General features: G+C 34.1%; 2 protein-coding genes across 2 annotated transcripts in view; both read left to right on the forward strand.

Annotated features, from left to right (window-relative positions):
* The window catches only part of LOC149542147 (F-box family protein with WD40/YVTN repeat doamin), a 174,236-nt gene that overhangs the window by 17,928 nt on the left and 132,720 nt on the right, over positions 1–23,588 (forward strand). The window contains exon 4 of the mRNA XM_089797181.1: positions 22,981–23,079. Within this exon, the coding sequence (XP_089653307.1) occupies positions 22,981–23,079 (99 nt within the window). The remainder of the gene's footprint in view (positions 1–22,980; positions 23,080–23,588) is intronic.
* On the forward strand, positions 15,608–16,332 carry LOC149542148 (uncharacterized). The gene is made up of 2 exons (XM_089797182.1): positions 15,608–15,956; positions 16,066–16,332. Exons 1-2 carry the CDS (start codon positions 15,752–15,754, stop codon positions 16,287–16,289), a joined length of 429 nt encoding a protein of 142 aa, XP_089653308.1. The 5' UTR covers positions 15,608–15,751; the 3' UTR covers positions 16,290–16,332.

The raw sequence follows: 23,588 nt of genomic DNA on the forward strand, positions 1-23,588 counted from the left end.
GAAGGTCAATTTGAGATGGTTCATTGTGGTTTTATTGCAAATTTTGGAGACTAAGCTTGGGAACCAACGTTTATTAGTAAAAACTTAATTTATTTCTTTCATCATTGAAATTTTTCATTTTGGTGCTAGTTCTCTCAAAGAGCAACTTTGTCTGGAAAATATCATTTCCTTGAAGATTAAAAATATGACAAAATTAACTTTGGTGTTGAAATTTTATATTAGCTGACCCTTTGTATCTATTGGACTTACATTTTGAGTGGTTTATTTTTTGGTTAATGAATTATATTGGCAACATATAATTGAATAAAGAGAAAAATTAATCTGATTATTAAGGCAGCTTTAGCTTGGGCATTAAATAAATCATTCCGAGGTTTGAATCATTTCATTATGAGTGGGAGAACCAGTTTTAGCAGAACAGTCCTGTAATATCTGCATTGATATGATGATTCTGCAAGAGTGGCCGTGTTAGCGTGAGCAGGAACCTTCATAGCGTGAGCTCCTTATTCAAGGTGTGAGTTTCAGGTGTTTTGGTGCAGGTCTCCTGACATATGACGTGCATCTTTCATCAGCGTGGGTTTCAGTATAAATGTTGTTGCCTTTGGTTTGGTCTTAGGCTCCTTCTACTGTAGTGTGAGCATTCATATTCTCACTCTTCACAGATGCTATTTATTCTTGAATTCGTAGGAAGACATGGTCCTAGTTTATGACTTGAATGAAATGCAATGTGAGCTGTAGTTGCTGAGGTGTTGCAAGGGAAGAACTTTTGCAGTGAATTGATGGGAGGGATTAGTAGCTGGGAAGAAAGAAACCGTTCGTCCTCTTTTTTATCAACGAAAATCCATTTTGGGAGGTGTGGAATTACATCTGTTTGGTGCCTGAGTTGGAAATTCAGAATAAGGTCTAGGACTGAATGCAAGTTGAGTATAGGATTTCTCTGTTACACACTATGGAAAATTCAGTTTATAACACTAGCTGTTAAGGTCAGAAACAGATTTCTGTTCCTTTTTATTTTAAGTTGCCAATCCTGGTTTTCAGATTCTGGTTCGGATCTGGATTCCCGGATTTTGAAATTTCTTTGTGGGGAGGTTTTCAGTACCACGGGTATATATATAGATATTTTCAAATATATATATGTATGTATGTATGTATGTATATTCATAGATTCATGCATGTAACATGTTCAGTGTTCATTCATCATTGGTTTAAAACTTCAACCATATAATAATAACCACAATTGCCAATAGAATCATAAATAGAATACATCATATATCATATTTATACTTGGTAAAAGTTTTAGAATGTCATTACTCAATGAAAATAAATTACAAGCCATATTTAATATCTAAATTCATCTTCATTATCTTCATAGGAATCAAGGTCAACATTTGGTTCCTTTTCAACTGCATGTGAACCAACAATCATGCCACTCACTATGTCCATGTCATGTGGAACAACGACCCCTAGTTCGTCTACAAAGACTTCGGAAAGCTATGCAACTGTGTCATCTAAGTTAACACGGTCAGAGACTAGATCCCAAGTCTTGTCACAAGCCCATGGTGGTCTGATTTCGTATGTCACAATAGCCAAAGGTTGGAGTGTATGAAGACTACATCCTCTACCTTTTTGCCACACAAACAATTATGCTTAACTGAGTGGACAATATATGTACTCCAATTCCACTTAGATGAAGAAGAACCTGCAACATGTTGAGTATTTAATTTCAATTTGATAGCATCACAATCAAAGGCAAAATGTTTTTAAAATAAAAGATATATACTTGGAGAGAACTTTAATTGCAAGAAGCTGCAAGAAAATGAACTGTTGACCATGTACATCCCACCATTCATCAACATCTTGTTAAGCATGAATGCTTGATGTTGCTGTATGGGAGAGATTGTCAGATTGTTAGAGAGCTGATTGAGTGCTTATATGTTGCATTCATGAGAGTGTCTTGTCATTGGTGTCAACGCATCATTTTTCTGGACAATTCTGTCAGAGTTGCAGAGGAAACCTTGTTCGAGGAGGTTCATGACTTGCGAGTTAGATAAGTATTCAGAAATGTGTTATGATGCTGTGTCTATGTTCGTGGAAATAGATTACAGCTTAGCACTAGTTACATAAGATTTTGTATAGACTGCTCTCTGAGCGAGTTTCTGGTAAACAATTTCTGGTAATTGTGCTATATCTTTTTGGTAAAGCTGAGGATCGTTAAATGGGCTTGGATGATGGTTGAAGACATATTGAGGATGCTATAGTTAATTTGGTGGAATTAGATGATCATTTTGTGAAGAGTTATGATGTCTATTCAGCGTATTGTTCCTAGGAAGCTGACTATTGTTTATATCTTTATGGGAAGTGTATATTGTGATGTAATGTGTAAATGTAATATCTTCATGAGGTCCTATGCTATTCATTGTAAATTGAGAAAGCCTCAAGGCCGACTCAATACTTGTTTTGGGACTTGGTATAAAGGAAAGTTTGTTTCCTTGGTTGTAATCATCAGTGAGATCATTTTTGTTATGCATATGAATTATGAAAGACCAGAGCAGAGATTGTTTAGTGAAGACAGTCTTGAAGCAATTTGGACAGTTGGTTCAATTGTCTTGCTATCAACTCCTAACAGTGTTGGAATGTCTTGATAGGGATTTAAAGTCTCTTAATAGGGACTAATGTACTGATTACATTTCATTGGCTCCAAACAGAGCCTATCACAAGGAACTTTTGTATTAGCACATTATCTTGGGGCATCATTCTCTCTGGGCTTTTCCCTCTAATCAAGGGTTTCCCTAGTTAACAAGTTTGGTGTTACTGTGTATGGTTATTCTTCTGTGGCTGTTGCATCTTTTGATTACATGTTTCAGATTTGATAAAGTTATTAAAAGTTGTTTTATGCACATAAATGATTCACCTCTGCTCTCAGTTATATTGGTGGACTTTACTTTCTAACACATCCATCCTATAGTAAGTATGAAGAGTGGAAGTGTGATGATATTTGGTAGATGCGAAACAGGCAAACTTGGCGAGTACAATATTTCAAGTTTTATCATCGTCATATATCTCTGTAAATGCAGCCTTGTAACCAATAGCAACCTCTACATCTCTATATAGTGCCACTTTGTTTGGTCGTGAAACCATGTCTTGGCTATAAAACCCCTATGACAAAGCATATGCCAAGAGATGAAAGGGGATGGTCATCATTTTCCAACGGCAACAATAATTTTTTCCATATCTTTGAAAAATGTGTTTGTATGATCCTTGCCCACTATTATTGTTTTTTTGTGCATCACGATATCCATGCCATCATAAATTTCACCCAAGCATGAGTGATCAGTATCAGCAAACCTAATCAAGCTCATGATGGGCGCGTGAATACCAAAACATATTCTGTGTGATCCCACCATTCATCATCAAGGATCAATGCTTTCACTTTTTGGGCTCTTTTTGTGTTTGATTGCCTCCATGCACTCCACAAAGTGTTCATAACCCTAGCACTCAAGTCCTCTTGCACCCTCACAAGCCGTCTTAAGTCAATTGTGTGAAATGCAAATCACATTTCAGCAACCTATGATGGCATAAAATCAGTTTGGGTGGAAAAGGAGACAAATTAACTGAGTTTTCCATGGAATAAATTTAAATTTCAAAGCAAAATGAAGAGATAAAAAGCACTGGATCATTTCCATTAGCAATTTGATAAAATTCACATTCAAATGGGCGAAGTAGAAGATCAAAAACTTGAAGGTCAAAGTAATTAGTTCCAAGTAAAGCATTGAGGAAATGAAATTAGAACCTAAGGACATGAATTGGAGCATTTCAAGGTTATGGTCAGTAATCCAACCATGACCTGGAAATTGATTTCCATCTCTAGGTCAGAATCTGACCATGGGCTGAAATGTATTTTCAATTCCCCTTAAAACCTGCCCAGCATGGAGGCTTGAGAAAATCGATTTAACGGCAAATTTGTTTTTGAAATTGAATAAAAGTTGCTAAAACAATTTTACCTGAGGTACAATTTGTCTCCAATTTTCAGTCACAAGTCAACCTTTGTGAAGAGTGATAAGCTGTGATAAAGACAGTCAAGGTTGTTTCTTCAAGCAAATCTGATCAAACAAATGATAGCCGAACAGGCTTTGCAAAGTGAAAATTGGAGAAAAGAAGACAATCAGAATTTAAAAAGTAAAAGTAAAATCAGAATTCTCTCTCATATTTTTGTGAAGTATGGATCAAAATCATGTTTGTGATTACAAAATCATGAAACCAAAAGTTGTATAATACTAATTCATAGAATCATGGAGATGCAACTTAAGTAATAAGTCAAAATCATGTGATGCTTTATCATAAGAATGTCTTAATCTTGTTTACATTCATCATTTCATAAACTTAACACCAGATTGCTCCTTGGATTTGTAAGGTAACTAAAAAGGAAGGAGATGCTTGGTAATGACTAGCTGCTTGCTGATTGTAAGTTTGTCTTGCGTGGTTGAATGACATAGTTATATGAGTATTACTTTGATTATTGCTTACACATCCATGAAATGGTAATAGTTTGAACATATTACATTAATGTTAGGAGATTGCACTAGCTTGGTTGGTGTCGATAGCTAAACTAGGTCTAGTTGAGGCACAAAGGCATTCATCATCTCTTGCGTTCTAGGAGTAGACTAGTTTTCTAAACCCTTTCCCTTTCCAGTTTTTTGGTCAGAAGAAGTTGAAGTCAAGTTGATATCCATTGAATGAACAATGTAAGTCTCTTTGTGATACCAGTGTGTCACATCATTTAAACTGAGTGCACAGCCATAGCCACAATACATGCACTGCTTGAAAACAAACAAGTGCTTGCCTTTCTTTTGTCTGTTTCTATTTCGTGCTGCCTCTATGTAGATTTTGAAGCAATAATATGTCCAGGTCCTTGTTACCACTTTGTATGGAAAGTTGTTTCAATAGGCTGGTTGTCCACTGTGGCTTGTATCCTTTCTTGAAGAAAGTGAGGAGGTAGAGAAGTCAATGGTGTTCCATTTGACACAATAATGATATTGGTGATCTATGCCTGTCAATTTGTGATATTGCTATCAGGATTTAACTGTGTAGTTTTTGAGTCAAACTCATTGACCCATATTTCATGACTAGTGATTCACATGAATCCATCTCTCATGAGAATAAATGGAACACTTAGCACTCATTGGAGCTAGGTGATGCTCAAAGAGGTGAAGCACTGGGACTGCTGTTTATTTCTCAATCTCTTTATTCTATCCTTGAACATGCCTAAACCTGTATTAGAGACTGCATAGATCTTAAGCTTTATTTTTTCTTGGTTAGGAACCAAGGCTTGGAGTTCCTTGGACTTGATTTTCTTAGTGAATCTAGCACTAAAAGTTCTGATGCTTGATCAAAGATCGATTTGTCTGGGTTTCCTTTGTAATGGCCTGAAGAGAAGGTTTTTAAATTTGTTGGCAAGAAGCTTGCCTTCATATATACTTAGCTGATTTTTTGATTCAGGCTTTGACCATTCTACATGGCCTGATAAGAAGTTGAGAGCCATCATCTGCCAAAAGATGTGGGATATGTAAAGTTTCTGCTAATTCCTTATCTCTGAATCAGACTTTTAATCCAGTCTTTAAATGCTGGGTATGGTCTTCTAAGAACTCCCTCTGAATATTGATGAAGTTAATGCCTATTTTGATGCAGATCCAATAATGAATATTCAACCTTTGATTGTGAAGGAGTATCTCTGATATAATTCACAGGATATAGATGCTTAGAGGAGCAGACTTTTTTGTAACTGTGTGTCCTCAATCTGCATCGATAACCTCCCTATATATCCTTCCTAAAGGGTATGTCCCTCAAAGGGACATAACCCTTCCTAAACTAGAACTAGGTAAACTCCCTCTAAGTCAGCGATGAGGGAAGACAAATTTAATAACACCTAACTAACTATGTGTTAGTTTAGTTAAGCATTATACTATTGCTTCACCGGCTCCTATAGGAAGAGTTATATATAATATAATGCTAGTTTAGAGATATATTATAATAAGAAGAGGAAGTACGGTCTGTACTATCAGACCTGCAGGTTATCTGGTTAATATTCTTAACAATCCCGCTTAACTTGATAATCCTATAGAGAAATATTATATCTAGCAACACCAATACAGATGAATAAGCAAGAATTAATACTCTATATTTGTCTGTTTCTTCTTAGTGTGTGGTATCATAGAACACATGATACAAAGTCATATTACTAGACCTGTGATATGACAAATCATTGCCACTAGTGATATTATATAGGATAAATCTGAAGAGTAATCTCTTCATTTAGCCAAGTGATTTCATAGAAAGTGGTATTTCTATATCACAACAAGATCCTGAGTTTTAAGATCTACCAGAATACAGGATAAACCCGGAGAATATTAAGATTCTTCCTTTATCCAATTTGTGACTCATGAACATAGCAATGTCAACATCACAATATGATTTAAAACCCATCTAGATCTTAGAGTAAAATCTACTGTTTAGTACATTATCTAAGAGATCGTCATCTCTCATAATGCCTTTTATACAAGTGTTCATTATTTCAGAGATCATCAGCTCTTTAAATAATGAATACACATGGTGGAGCCCATAACAGTCAATAGCCTGACAACATAAAATTACTTTATTAATAATCAAAAGAGTACAAATGGTTTACAACTCAACCATACCAAGTCTCCTCCTGAAATGTTCTATCTTCACTCTAGAGAGAGGTTTGGTGAGTATGTCTGTTGTCTAATTTGCAGTGCAAATGTATTCCAATTTTACAGAATTCCTGTCTACCATATCTCTTACATAATGGTAAGGAATTTCAATATGCTTGGACCTATCATGGAAAACGGGATTCACTGAGAGCTTGATGGAACTCTGATTATCACAATGAATAATTGTGGGATTCATAGCTTGCCCAAATAACCCCACAAGTAACTTCCTCAGCCAGACTGCTTCTCGAGAGGCTATCGCTGCTGCAATGTATTCTGCTTTTGTGGAACTCTGTCCTACTAAAGACTGCTTTTTGCATATCCAAGATATCATTGCTGATCCTAAACTGAAACAACATCCTGAAGTACTTTTCCTATCTTTAACACTTCCACCCCAATTTGAACCAGTGAATCCATGTAAGTCTAAAGCAACTTTCTCATATTTGAGTCCAAAATTAAGAGTGCCTTGTAAGTATCTCATAATGTGTTTAACTGCAACTAGGTGAATCTCCTTCGGTTCACACGTAAACTAACTTAAGGCATTAACTGCATAGCAAATATCCGGTCTTGTATTTACTAAGTACATAAGGGACCCAATCATTAGTTTGTAGAGAGTAGAATCTATGGAAGGTGATTCTGTTGCTGCTTCCTTAAGTTTATGTAGATTAGTGTCCATTGGAGAAGACATAGGTTTACAATTCCACATTCCAAATCTCTTCAAAATGTCTAATGTATACTTTCCTTGATTTAGTATAATACTGTCAGAATTCTACCGTACTTCCAGTCCTAGGAAGTAATGAAGGAGTCCCAAATTTTTCATTTTGAATTCTCTAGATAGATCTTTCTTGCATTGATCTATGAGATGATCATCACCTGTTATTAGTAAATCATCGACATACAGTATCAGAATTACCATATCATCTTTACTTCTTTTATAATACAAATTTGGATCAACTTCATTCTTGGAGAATCCTAAGTTGGTGAGATACTTATCAATTCTTTCATACCAGGCCTTGGGAGCCTGTTTAAGCCCATAGAGAGCTTTCTTGATCCTGCAAACAAAAGCATTAGGATCATGAGTTTCAAATGCTTCAGGTTGCTCCAGTCCAAATATACTTCTTTTGAAATCTTTCCATTTAAAAATGCTGTTTTCACATCCATCTGATGTACCTTCCATCCGTTTGATGCAACAATTGCTAAGATTGCTCTTACGGGGGGATATTTGGCAATAGGAGCAAAGGTTTCTTCATAATCAATCCCTTCTTTCTAAAAAAATCCTCTGGCTACAAATTTGGCTTTATACTTCTTAATACTACCATCAACAACATGCTTTATTTTAAATATCCATTTGGAAGAAACAACAGATTTTCGTTTAGGTCTTGGAACAATTTCCCAAACATCATTTTTCATAATAGATTGGTATTCTTCTGTCATAGCTTCTTTCCATAGCTTCTTTCCAAGCTGTATGTTTAATAGCATCAGAAGGATTGGTTGGCTTTGTTTTGGATAAATCACTCATGTTTGCTATATAACCAAAGAATCTTTTAGGTTTTTTGCTTTCTCTGACTGTTCCGGAAGGTGCAACAAAGTCTTGAGCTGCTTCAACTGTTTTAATGGCCCAAAGTAGTCTTTTCTTTGAATTTTCTTCAAGTTTTATATTTTGAACTTCATCTTCGATTTCTTCTAAGTTCTCCCTCTGGGACCCAGATTCACTATTTCTTTCAGAACTAGATAAAGGAGAAGGTTCATCAGAACTTATGGCTCTTTTGAATGCAAGATCTTCTTCAAAGATTACATCTCTGCTAAGTTCAATATTTTTCTGTCCAGGTATGAAAATCCTATATGCCTTAGATGTTTCACTATTCCCTACAAAAAAACTTTCCTCTCAGAGGCTTCTAACTTGGTTCTCTTTTCTTTTGGAACATAGATATATACAGGACACCCAAAAATTCTAAGATGACTTATATTGGGTTTTACTTTAGTAAATACTTCTTTAGGGGTTTTATCTTTAAGATAAGAGTGAGGACTTCTGTTTTGAATATATAGAACAGTACAAGAGGCTTCTGCCCAAAGATAATATTCTAGATTTTGGTCAAAAAATCATAGCTCTAGCAGCTTCTATAATTGTCCTATTCTTTCTTTCTGTTGCCCTGTTTTGCTCTGGATTATAAGGAACAATGTACTCCCTCTTAATCCCTGATTCTTTACAAAACCTTTTAAACAAATCTGAGGTATATTGTCCCCCATTATCAGTTCTGAGGTTTTAATTTTATGCCCTGAAAATTTTTCAGTTAATGTTTTGAATTCTTTAAATCTTTATAAGATTTCATTTGATTCCTTGCATTTAAAAAAATAAATCCATGTTTTTCTAGAGAAGTCATCTATGAACAAGATATAATACTAGAATCCTCCAAGAGAAGGAATAGACATGGGTCCAGATAAATCTGAATGAATTAATTCTAGTACGTTATTTGTGTTCTTAGTACTATCATGAAAGGGACTTCTAGTGTTCTTATGCAGAGCACACCCTTTGCAAATACTTGGGTGGTCTTTATTTAGTTTAGGTAATCTAGTAACCATCTTCTCCATGGTTGATAAAGTTTTGAAATTTAGATGCCCTTATCTTCTGTGCCATATTTCATTTATATTTGCAACTTTGTGAACTAGGGCTTGAATAGATCGACTAGATTTTGTATTCAATTCATACAAATATCCTTTTCTTTGACCAATTAACTTTGCTTTCTTGATGGAGGAGTTTTTAGCCCAAGTTAATACTTTGTCGTCCACAAATGCAACATTGTGCCCATCATCGTCTAGTGCTATAATTGAGATTAGGTTTCTTTTAATTCGTGGCACATAGAGTACACCTTTAAGAAGAAGAGTATTTCCTGATTTTAGCTTCAAAGTACAATTTCCAATTCCTTCAACGTAGTGTGCTGAGTTATCACCAATGGTAACTTCACCATTAACCTTCTCTGATAAAGAATCTAGAGTTTCTTTGTATCTCATTATATGTCTAGAAGATCCACTATCAATTACCCATGCTTTATTTGAAATTTCATTTGATAGAGAGGAATACAAAACATGGTTCTCAGGATTATAAGTATCTTCTTCTTTGATAACATTTTGTACAACTTGCTTGTTGTTTGGAATCTTCAGGACAATTTGATCTATAGTGTCCAAATTTTTCACATTTGAAACACTTTATTTTAGATAGATCTTTCTTGGGTTTTCCATTCTTTTGATTTCCCTTTTTCTTCTTGAAATGCTTCTTGCCCTTATAGGAGTTTGTATTAAGAACGTGAAGTTCTTCATCTTCTGCTTTTGGTTTCCCTCCTTTCTTTAGTTTTCTACATTCCTCTTGAAGACAATTGTTCTTGAGTTTGTTGAAGTCTGGAAGATTATCTTTGGCACTTATTCCTAGTGCAAATGTCTCCCATGAATTTAGCAATCCATCTATAGCCATAAGCGTTAATTTTCTGTCACTAATGATGGTTCCTATGCTTGATAGTTCATCTCTAATGCCGGCAACTCTTAGGAAGTAAGAATTTATTGATTCTCCTTTCTTTATCTAAATGTGGTTCAGTTGCCTTTTTAGTGTGAGAACCCGAGAACCCTAGTTGCATTGTTTACTTCATATGCATTTCGTAATGCATTCATCATATCAAAGGCAGTTTGATGTTTTGTAAGCATAGGTCCGATATCATTTTTTACTCCATCCAAGATGATTTGAATAGCTTTTCTATTTCCTCTACTCCAGATAGATTTGTGAGGTTCAACTGGAGGTTGTTTGGATGCTCCATCAACAAATTGTTTTACATCGTTCTCTTCAAGAATCATCATGATTCTGAATTTCCAGGCATCAAAATGTTCCTTCCCATCAAACCTATCCTCGGGTCTGATTGTGTATGCCATAGAAGATAGGAGATTGTTGCTTAATGTATACAAAGTCTGATTACTGAAATTTTGCAGAGCCTAGGTTCAATTGCTAGAGCTCTGACATCATGTAAAGTTTCTGCTAATTCCTTATCTCTGAATCAGACTTTTAATCCAGTCTTTAAATGCTGAGTATGGTCTTCTAAGAACTCCCTCTGAATATTGATGAAGTTAATGCCTATTTTGATGCAGATCCAATAATGAATATTCGACCTTTGATTGTGAGGGAGTATCTCTGATATAATTCATAGGATATAGATTCTTAGAGGAGCAAACTTTTTTGTAATTGTGTGTCCTCAATCTGCATCGATAACCTCCCTATATATCCTTCCTAAAGGGTATGTCCCTCAAAGGGACATAACCCTTCCTAAACTAGCACTAACTAAACTCCCTCTAAGTTGGCGATCTGGGAAGACAAATTTAATAACACCTAACTAACTATGTGTTAGTTTAGTTAAGCATTATATTGTTGCTTAATGAGAAGTCGCTGGCTCCTATAGGAAGAGTTATATATAATATAATGCCAATTTAGAGATATATTATAATAAGAAGAGGAAGTATGGTCTGTACTATCAGACCTGTAGGTTATCTGGTTAATATTCTTAACAGGATACTAAATAGTTTAACAAGTTTAGGCCTTTGATAAAGGTCAATAGTGAAAGCCCCCAAGAAGGCTCAGCTGTTATTTCTGAATAAACCTCTGACTGTCCCTGGGTGACCTCCAGAGACCTCATCAACATTTGGCAAGAAGGTTTTTAAATTTGTTGGCAAGAAGCTTGCCTTCATATATTCTTAGCTGTTTTTTTGATTCAGGCTTTGACCATTCTACATGGCCTGATAAGAAGTTGAGAGCCATCTTCTGCCAAAAGATGTGGGATATTAAGTAGTTTAACAAGTTTAGGCCTTTGATAAAGGTCAATAGGGTAAACCCCCAAGAAGGCTCAGCTGTTATTTCTGAATAAACCTCTGGCTTTCCCTGGGTGACCTACAGAGACCTCATCAACATTTGGTTTGCACAAGCTAGGAGGTAGGGGTTACCATTATACTTACTTTCTTTCCACTTTATTCAAGCTTGCACGTTCATTATGATCATAATTTACTAATTGAATTTGAGATGCATAGATAAATCATAATGCCTTGGATTTGCAGAAAGCACTGTTTTTTATGCCAATTGGTCACTTAGTCTATCAACCAATGGGGAAACTTGGTGTCTTTTGACAAGTTTAAACAAATGATTGACACAGCGTTTTTAGAGATAGCTGATTGAGTGTAAAATTGCTGATCATTTGTTGTTATTATATTTTCATTATTGTGCAAAGTTACAAATTATTGGCTAGTGGTCCATGTTGCTGATTTGGGTATGGGAGTTGGTGCTTCAAAATTTTCCTCCTTGCATATGGTTGTGTATATATAATAAAAAATAACTAACATGTATAATAATAAATTAAGAATATTATTATTTATATATTACATTTTATTATGAAAATATTTATGTATAAGTTATTTGTTATTAATTTATTAGATATAAAGTAATGGATATTATTTCATATATGAATAATTGTTATATAATTATACACATTAAAAATTTATTATATAGAAATATGTATACCGATAATATATTATTATAAATTTTATATAGTGTATATTATAATTATATATAGGTGCAAAACAATATGCTTACATGGCTAGCAAAAATAATGTATACCTTAGCTGCAATTTAGTGGCTTTCCCAGATTGATGTCTTGCCCTAAGTGTCTGAAAATATAGCAAACGTTCCATGATTTATCAGATGTCCATCTCACATCTTTTTGGTGCTCTTCTAATGACTGGAATTCTTGCGACAGATTGAAAAAACAATCTTACCAAATGTTCATTGTGCCCTTTATCATTGATGGCCTTACGTGATCTATAACTCTTCTACAAACTTGTGTTTTTTTAATATATATTATCATTCTTCAGTTAGGTATTCCAGCAGTTCTTCATGTCATTTTCTGCTCACCCTGGCAACTGCTTCACAATTTCTGACTACCCACACAATATATTTCTGTTAAAACACTTACCTAGACTAGTTTTAACTTGTAAATTAAAATGCTTTGTTTTGGTAAATTTGATGAATAAACTTCCATTGGATTTAACTCCCAGGACCAGCAGGGCTGTGCCCTGGCTGTCCCTTCTGTGCTCCTGCTCCTGTTGAGTTCAATGACAGGATACAAAATAGCCAAATCTGGTAACTTAGCTAAATGTCGGTCTATTGTCAACTCTACCAAGATGTTGAAATTTGTTGAATAGAGTATGGAATATGGACCGTTATTAACAGGGTGGTTGATCACTTAACTTTTTCTCACACTCCGTATCAGATGTTATCGCTCCCTTTCGATGATTGCTTCCAAATATCCTTTTGTCAATATTGTCTTTTTTCAACTAAATGCCTTTGAGTCAATATTATTATATTTGTAGACAGTAGGGTCAAGTTAGAAATCTTCTTGTTTAATGGATTGTTGAGCATCCATGATAAGTAAGTATAATATGAAAGGAGTGTTATTTGACAAAATCCTCTATATATTACTAATGAAGATTTTGATATGGTTGTCATTGTTGGCAAACCACATAGGTAAATTGCATAAGCAAGGTGCATCATAGAGGAGCTATAGATGAGCATATAAGACTTAGAAGAGAGCAGAAGTCACTGTCGGAAAAAGTAAGGAAGAAGAGTTCTCGGATAACTACATAGTGATCGGTGCAGAGGATATGGACACAATTAACATATACTAAGGAAACACTGTTGGAACAAATGAAAGCTATTGGTAAACAACAGAACAATTTGACAAATCAGAAGTACTATCATCACAACAAAAGATTCATTAGATATGGACGAAAGTCAAAGGAAAGGAAATGTGTCAAGGAATCATTCAAAATAGTTTACAAATAAAGGTGAAGAGATTTGTGTACAAAGTTTGAGGAAGAATTAATGAATGGGAATCAAGTTTATTGCAGATGACAAAGCAAAGACATTCAAAGTTAAAATGGTTTATTAAAGATTCCAAAAAAAGGTCAATGAAACCCTAATTAGGTTTAGGGAAGTGTTAAGGGTGAGAAAATATAAGAGTGACTAGGTAAAGAGAAGAGAAGAGAAGGGTGTGAAGTAGAGGATATTATTGTTGCATGTTACCAAAAAGCAAAGAGCGAAGAGCAGATGAATTGCAAAACAAAAGAGCAAAAAGGATTTGAGAAGCTTTGGGAGAAAGCAATTACAGGTGAAATTTCTTGTTGATTTATTCTTAGTAGTTTAGCAACAAGATTGTGAAATCCCTTAACTGGGTAGTCTTTAACCAAACTTAGAAGTTCAAGAATGAATTTATTGTAAATCCGTTAACTGGGTGAGTACTCTATAAGTGGGATAAAATCTCTTAACAAAGTAGTCTTTAACAGGACTCTAGATACTTCTAACAAGGTATGAGTCACCCCTAACAGGGCGGAGTCATTCAGAAGATGACATTTATGTAAAGCTTTTATTGCAACAATGAGTTGTGGGTACCATCCCCACTAGTGTTTTTCCTCTAACTAAGGGTTTTTTGCGAGACCAAAACATTTTGTTAAGTGTTATGTATGTGAATGTTTATGTTACATGTTGATTATTTTGAAGACCTTACATTTCAGTAATAGCTAATAAGTCATTGCAAATCGGTAAACTAATCGGCAACACAATAGATATCGGTAAAAGTGAAATACTGTCTATCAGTTTGTGAGTAGAAAGTTCAATAAGAATGAAAGTTGTGTGATACTGTTTAACACCCCCCCCAATACCTTACTTGAATCTTTCAAACGAGGAGCAGATTGTACTAATATTGTGGAAGAAGTTTTAAACTATTGGAATAAAGATTTATATCCATGCTCGAATAAGGGGCCTCTTGTTCAACAAAATACAAGGTTATGAATTCAAACATTTCAAATGTCAATAGAATCTTATTTGTAAATGGATTTCACATCATTATTGAGAACTAATCTGCCATATTTTGCTGAAGGACTCTTTCTTAAAGGGCATAAAATACATGGTCCATTATTTAGATCCAACATGTTGTGAGGTCCTTGGATGCTAGAAGTGTTCTTCTATAACCATGATATTCTTTCATTGGATGCTTATTTTATGTGCATTTGACAAGTAAAAGTTTTGACTTGTTTTTTAAGATGTGTCATTTCAAGGTTGTTGATTCTGTAGTTCAAAATCACGCAGGTATATTGTCGATAAATTGGCTTCTCGCAAGAAGGTAGAGCTCACGAGAAAACACATGGTTTTCGTGTGAGAAAGTAGGGAAGAGAAGTTGTAAACTTCTCGGCAAGAATTTCGCCACTTCTCGACACTAAATTGCCACTTCTCAATGATAACTTACCAACTTCTTGTGGACTCCACTAGTAAAATTGATGCCCAACTATATGCAAAAACATATTTCATTTGTCGCGTTCAGCATTTTGGAGAGTGGAGAAGGGGTTAGGAGGAGAAAAGAAGTGTTTGGCAATGATCTAGAGCGATTGCAAGTGGATTTGGAGTGGATTAGAAGCTCTTTTCAAGCAAATCTGGATTTACAAGTAAGTTTCCTAAATTCTTGTTCTTCTAAGTTAAAAATCATTTTGTCTTGCCGTAGTTGCATCTAACTTTATTAAGACTCTAGAATGCCATTGCAATATTCTCTAACACATTTTACAGTGTAATGACTAAGATCTAACACTATGCTTTTGCAATTTTTCACAAAAAAAAATAGTTTTCTTAATAATTTCATAACCTAATACATTTTTGGTTTTCTTCTTTCAAGTTCCATCTTGTGTTTAAACTTATTTAAAGTTTTAATCTAATTTAGTTTTCTCCGTAATACGTTTTTTAAATTTCTAAATTTGTGGCTTCAATATGTATTTTGTATGTGTAGGTTGATTTTACATTAAATGACAAATATGGATTCCTCTACAATTGGGTCACTTGTAGCATCTTGCAGTGGCCCCATAGATGCATGTCCATCTGGATTCATAGGCACACACCCTAAAGTGGCTAGAGATAGTGCATGGAAATAAAGCTTTAAAGGAACAAAGTATAATAGCGTGATATGCATAAAATGCGTAAAACAAATTCGTGGAGGTATATCTTGTTTGAAGTACCACCTTGCAGGTATAAAAAAAGTGACACAAGGGTTTGTGATGCAACTACAGAGGAAATAAAAAAAAAGACGATTGCTTTGCTCGTTACCCAAGAAAAGTTGAAAAGCAAAAGGGAAAAATTAGCCATGAGGGCATCCATTTCCAAATCACAAGGTATGGTTGCTTTTTAAGAATCATTTATTATTCTTAATCACCATTATTAGTTTGGATTGTGCTAAAACATGTTCACGATTCATAATGAAATGATCTGGGTTGTGACCAGGTATCCTAGTCACCCTTAATGAAGAAGAAGCAACACTTGAGGGCATAGTGGGCTCTCTTTGTGGCCCACGGACCTGCACACCTACCATGCACTCAACTTCCACTTCTGGTGGTTCTAGTAGACCACAAAATTTTTCTGTTGATGGTTATTTTGTGCATAAAAACACACTTGGAGCACAATCATCACTAGAGTATATTGGATGGAATAGTGCATCGACAAGTTGACATTTAATGTGCTGATTTTTGGTTTTTTAACATCACCTTCAATGTTGCAAAAGTCCATATTTTCTGAATTTTGTGACTGTTTGTATGGCAATAGGAAAGGGCTACAAGCTACCTTCTCCTGTAGACTTGAGTGGGAGGTTAGTTTACTTGTTTCAAATTTTAATACTTTTACAGTTTTACAATTCACTTATTTTTGTTGAATGTAATTTCTTTTTAATCAAAGTTGTGTACTTAATGTCATTTTTTTAATTTTGTGCTTGTAGATTGCTTAAAGATGTTGTTTCTAGGGCTAAAGATGTGGTTGAAGAGCAAAAATTACAATGAAAATAGTATGGCTGCACCATACTTTCAGATGGATGGAAGAAATTGTACCATCATCAACTTTTTGATTTCTTGTGAGGATCAAATAGTCTTTCTTAAGTCCTTGGATGCCTTGGACAAGGTAAAGACGACTGAGACTTTGGCTCTAAAGCTAGAGAATGTTGTGATGGAGGTTGGGGCCAAAAATGTGTTGCAAATCATAACTAACAATGTGACGGTATGTGTGGCAGCGGGTAGGATCTTACAAGAATAGGATAGCACACTCTTTTGGTCTCCTTGTGCAACGCATGTTATTGACTTTCTTTGGAGGATATAGGGAAATTGGTTAGGTTGAAACCAGTCGTAGAGGATGCAAGGAAGATAACAAAATATATCTACAATCATCCTTGAGTCCTTTGCTTAATGAGAGACTTCACCCGTTAGGAGTTGATTAGACCCACACAAGGTTTGCAACGATTTTTTTAACATTGCAAAGGGTTCTTCATATGAATTTCTTGAGGTAGATGTTTGTGAGTCAACCATGGCTAGAGTCAAGTTATTCAAAGAAGCCCGATGGAAAGAGTGTTGCATGCATTGTCTTTGACAACTACTTTTTTGATCTAACTACAGAAATTGTGGAGGTAACTTGGAAACTTCAAAAGTTGAATATTTTTTTGTATTCATTAATCAAGTCTTTCATTATTGATTTATAACCCTACTCTTTGATTAATAATTGTTTTTTACGTTTCAATTGTGTGTGGTGAAGCCCTTGGTTAAAGTTCTTCCCTTGGTAGATGGAGAACAAACCCCAATGGGGTCGCTTTATGAGGCCATGTATAGGGCTAACGAGGTTGTAAGAAATCAATACATGGGGAACGACCTGAAATTTGAGTCCATATGGGAAATTATTGATAGGAGGTGGAGCAATCAGCTCCACCAACTAGTTCATGTAGGGGGTATTTCCTCAACCCTTGTTTCCGCTTCTCTCCATCGTACGGGGATCCCAATGGAGAGGTCATGGAGGGCTTCAATGAATGCATGCAGAGGATGTTGCCTGACATTGAGGTGAGAGCTTATTGTGTACGAGATGAAAGTGTATTAAAATGCAACGGGCAAGCTATTCTCCTTAGACGTGGCAAAGAGAGGCAGACACTCAAACCTCAGGTACTTTATTTGGAATTTGGAGTTGTTGACATGCATGATAAGTAGATAAATAGATAAATACTAAGCTACAAAGACCTGTCCTCACCTTGCTTTCTAAATCTTTAATATTTATCTTGTAGATGCTTGGTGGCAAAATTGGTGTAGAAATGTCCAACTTGCCCTTCGCATCTTATGTTAGCCATTTAACTCATCTAGTTGTGAGCGTAATTAGAGCTTATTTGAATCTACAAAGAAGAGGAACAAGTTGGCACAACAATGCCTAATTGATCTTGTCTTTGTGCAATATAACCTTAAGTTTTGCATAAGAAAGGTGGAGTCATCACCAATTGAACCACTTGATCTGGATGACATAGATCCTTTTGGTGATTGGACAACACAGGAGCAACCTCAATTGTACACAGAGGATGGCATATAATTTGGAGAGGCATGCTCTGGAGGGTTTTGCATCGAGACTAGACGACATTCAGGAAGAGGGCAATGAGAGTGAGGACACTAACAGTGAGGACAATGACATCGAGGATTTAGATGATGAGTCATTGCCAGTGCCAATACCAACACCAACACCATCTACATCACAGAGGACTACTAGGGCTAGAGCAGCTAGGCCCCCTCCCTCTCCCATAGTTTTGACTAGAACTACTGGGAAGGGGAAGAGAAAGATGTAGACTAGTTTGATATCGTACTTGACATTTGTATTTTCTTATCTTTTTACCAAGGCAATTAGCTATTTGTAGTTTGCTTTAGAATTTAGAGTCCCTGACTACATTGACATTCCACATAAGGATGTGATTTGTTACTTACTGCATTTATATATATATCGAGAATCATCCTGTTTGGTTTGTTTACTCATTTACGAACTCATTAGATGCATCAACTTATCGAAATTTGCAAAAAATACATTTTTAATTAAATTTAAGTCAATTATAAAGTTCCCGATATTTTCCTAAGAAGTTACCAATTATCTGCGATATTTTCCGAGAAAACTTTTTTTTGCCTTGTTGATAAGTGATAGAGAATGAGATTTTGAACTATAACTTGTTTCTATTGTATCTTCATGTATTTTAACACAAATCTATCATTATTATGATAGAAAAAGTTGATAATTAGGTTGCCATTTATTCTATCTTTTCAGCTTGTCCCTTCTTTATCTTGTACAATATTTTTCCTCAATACACAATGAATAGTGACATGCAATTTTTTGCAATTTTAAGCAGTATATAACATTAGCATTTTTCGAGGACACTGAACAATGATTTGGTTTGTTCAAATGTTCATACCAGGCTTTAGTAGGACTTTTCATAGTTGGTTAATAACACTTTTTAGGTTCAGATAAGTAATTTGACAAACATGTTCCTTGTGCATTGTTAGTATACTATGGACACATTACACATGATACTCTATGCAACTTGTGGTGCATAAATGTAAAATCAAATATATGTTTTCCTTGAAGGGATTCTTGTAACATGCCCCAACCAAGAACCCATGAGAAAGTAACATGGCTAGACATAAAGTTGGTGCAATATTATTATTTTTTGTTTACATTAAATGCACATAATACAATATGAATGTGAAAACAAACTAGCTTGTGTACCATTAATATTCTTATAATAGGATTAATCATTATGTAAAAGTACTTTACTCCTCGTATCTTTCTCAAAGGTTCCTAAGACATAATTACTTTAAACAATACTAACTACACTATAATGTTGAATAACATTCATTTTGTTATCCCAAAATAACTAATGTCTTACTAAAGTAGTTAACACGTTCAAATCACATTTTGTTTATATCATTGAACTTGATAAGGTTAAGAGTATCATTCGACTAACCATCATCAGTGTTACGCACCTAAATATCGCTAACTCACTGGTCCAAAATGACCACCATGTCCAATAGCTGTAACTACATACTAACTCGATGCAATACATTAGATACATGGTCATAAACAAATACATCATTAATATAATAGCTATATTAACTATTAATTAAGAAGAGAAATAATAGTATTAATATTTTAAAGATAAAACCTAAGGCCTTGGACCTAAGCCTTGGGGGCTCATCATTGAGGGCCTTGCCATGTTCACGCTAAGAGACTTCGTTGTTCGACTCGTCTCACTTCAAACTATCTATTTATACAACCAATAGAAATAGGTACATAGCCCTTTCTATGGGAGATACCATAAACAGTTTCACGTACGGCTACCATCCATGGGGTCAAACAGAGATAAAATAAAGGTTAAAGATATAAAATAGTAAAGGTTAAAGGTATAATATACCAATGCGAACATCCAAAGAAATATAAAAGTGTCAACAACTAATTTGGCACACTTGAAATATAATAATGAGACGTCAAGAGCCACCCATGATCATTATTCACAACCTTAGGTTGATGACTCCTCCATCAAAACCTCTCATTTATAACATCAAACTACTTTACAATAAAACAAGGATTGAAATATAGAATAATCTTAAGATGGTATAATAGATCAAGATATTAAAGTCAATTGACATGCTCATCTAATTAAAAGCATAATTCCCAAACCTTTCAACTATAAAATATGCTCCTTAAACCTAGATGCACTTAAAAATTAACACTTATTGACAATATTTAAACAATTGAAATTATTTTAATATAAAATTGTCTTTTTTTATTATTAAACAACTCTAAGAAAAAAACATAAATATGAAAAAAATACCAAGCTAAATCAATTTTAATCGATTTTTTTTTTGATCTTTTAATAAAATAACCAAATACTCTCAACAAATGTTATTATTATTATTCATCAAACAAATCATATTCATCCTAACTAATATCATTCCTACCTAAAATCATCAGTAAAGAAAGTAATTTTAAAATTATTTATATTCTAATGGTCTCGGTTCCAATTTTCATACTAACTGTACTAAAGGTTCCCTAAAGGTAAGAACATATTCTAAGCAAAGAGACATTATATTCTTAAGAAATCATGTCACATAATTTAACTTCTACGCTTAGTCCAATTTGAAGAATAAATTAGTTCAACTAAGGGATGTCATGAGAGAGTAAAGATAAAGGCTTTATCAATGCATCATACCGCTGATAACTAAGAACAAGAATGGTTTCCCTAACAAATGACTGCCTATAATACATAGACATACTATATGGGACGACCTAATCAGCAGCAGCAATTTATTCTATTTCTTGTAGTTAATCAATGTGACTAGCAAAATATTTCTTTTGACGAAACTTAAAGAGCTCAAGATTCATTTTTTTTGAAGAACAAAGATTGAATACTGACAAATATATAATACAGACCAACTATAATCAGTATTATCTATTTGACATTGCCAAAATCAGAATAGATGGGAAGATGATTTGTTTCAGCAAAATATTTACAATTGCAATGATATTCGATTTCCTAAATTGCAATGATTATAATTTCTGTACAAAAAACCACATATTTTCTAAATGGAAGTTTCTAAATTCGTTTCTATATATCTATTTTCTATTTTTATATCAATTCTGTAATCATTTTATTTGCATTTATAATTATTTTATTTTTATTTTTAATTTTTCTAAAAGTGAAATATCAATGAACCTTATTTAAAATGAAAATTCGAATTCATAATTACAGAATAAAAGATAATTAAAAAATCAGTTTTGAGAGCATACTTGGAGATTGCAAATTAAACTCTGTTGAAATATTGAAGAATCAAGGTCTCAGAAACAATTGGCTTAATAGAACTCCAAGTAAATGCTGAGATAAGCAAGTACAATGAAACTCTATGATAAGGGCGTGATTTGATTTGATGAACAATAAGGCATGCAAGGGAAATGAAAATTATGGACTGAGAGTGGCCTTCTGGTTCTGCTCGCCCATCTACTTATTCATTTTCCTTTTTGTCACTGCTCGTCTTTCATCTTCCTAATTGAATACTTGTGATTAATTATTGATTCAAGAAAGATTTTTTCCGCCTATTGGTAACTGTTTCTTCCTCTTATAGATACTCTTTATTTTGTTTACTTAAATAAAATGTTTATCCTAATAAGCCGACACCCTAACCATAAGAAACAAAATTAGTATTCATGTTCTAATCTTTAAGGAAAATGATTTCCCTTAAAACTTCCACATATCCTCTTAATTCCTATAAAATGGAGGATTTCGCTTTCTCAATACTTTTCTAGTAGGAGAGCATTCTTCCCCTTATTCAATTTCATTTAGAATAAATGATTTCTTTTATTTATAACTTTATTTATTTATTAAAAGAATTTATATTAATATATAGAAAATAAGTAAAAATAATTACTTTACAACTAAAGCATTTATAGTATTTGATAAGATTTTATATGTGTGTGTGTGTGTGTGAATATTGATACCAAGAGATATTACATGTTTTTCTTTTGAAATCATTAATATAAATAAATGATTTTATCAACATAGATGTAGTGAAATCGATATTTGTATAAATCTTATCATTTTAACTAGATAACTAGTATGGTTAAAGTATACATTCATTCATTGACCATTAACATGGCAATTACCGATCTACTGACTACCATAAATTCTACATCAGAGTGTATCACAACTATTAAAAAAATACAAAGAATTTACTTACCCACATTGTTCCCCATCCAAATACCTACAACCATCGCTTCTCAAAGAGTTGGAATCAAAGGGGCATTACAATTCTATACCAACAGTTTTATGCAACTTGTATTTCATATCAAACTCTTCTTGACTCCTTTCCAAATGAGTTATTGTCATCTGGTATTACTGTCTCTTATGCATTGGGTAATTATGTAGTTGCAGTTTTGGTTGAAACCGGTTTTACATATATTAATGTCGGGCACTCCATAATTGGTCGAGTGTTCTGGAGAGAGAAGAATTTTTTCTACAGATTAAATTGTCCAAGTGCTCCCCTGAAAGAGGATGAATTGTGATGGACTATATAATTCACTTATTATGATCTATTATGAATATTGTTCTTGTAATTATATGATTGTTTAGCTTTCCTGCCAACAAGGATGGTCCTTGTATAATACTGTCTAATGAAGTGTTTTCTTTTTTCCGTTTTATTATAATTGTGTTTTTTATTTTGAATTGGTGCACATGTAAGAGTTATATAAATTACAATGTGGTATAGTTTTGAAAATTTCCAGGTGCATTGATGATCTTGATGTTTGTAGAAAATATAATTATTTATTCATTTCTTGATGATCCTATTTCTTTTCCTCTTTAATCTTTAGACTGTGCGGATCTGGTCTTCGAAGAACTTGAAATGTCTGGAGGAATATTCATCTCCAAGCAAGGCTCCTTTGGTCGACATTGATTTCGACGAGAACAAGGTATTTCTAAACGATCAATTAATTTTTTTTTATTTTTTGATGTTGGACATTATATTCTGAGGACCAATGGTCCTAACTGAAATAGTCTCCTTATTCAAAATGAATGGGTTCATGCTATGATGAAGAATAGTCTTTTCAATATTTGGTTTTTCTTGCAACTTCTTCATAGTACCTTTCTATCAAATTGGGTGATAACAGATCCGATGATTTTGAAAATATTACTAGTAGTGCAGATTGGTTGGGAAAAAGAGAATCAAGTATGGATAATGCTGGGAGTTTGTAATGAATAAGACATTTTCTGGGTTCACTTCAATATTTATAGCTTTCCAACATTTGTCTGTTCATTTTCTTGCTGGAGTGCACTTATATATCTGCACTTGAGTCTGATACAGGAAGTAAGGATTTGCTTCCATCTTGGGAATAATAACCTTGTATCAAGAATTTATTTATCAGCACTCAACTATTTGCATCTTGAATTACGTTTCATGATAATCAATTTAGTCATGAGC

Source organism: Cupressus sempervirens, chromosome 8 (assembly GCF_028749045.1).
Source record: "Cupressus sempervirens isolate cs-2001-9-10 chromosome 8, ASM2874904v1, whole genome shotgun sequence".
Taxonomy (NCBI): Eukaryota; Viridiplantae; Streptophyta; class Pinopsida; order Cupressales; family Cupressaceae; genus Cupressus; species Cupressus sempervirens.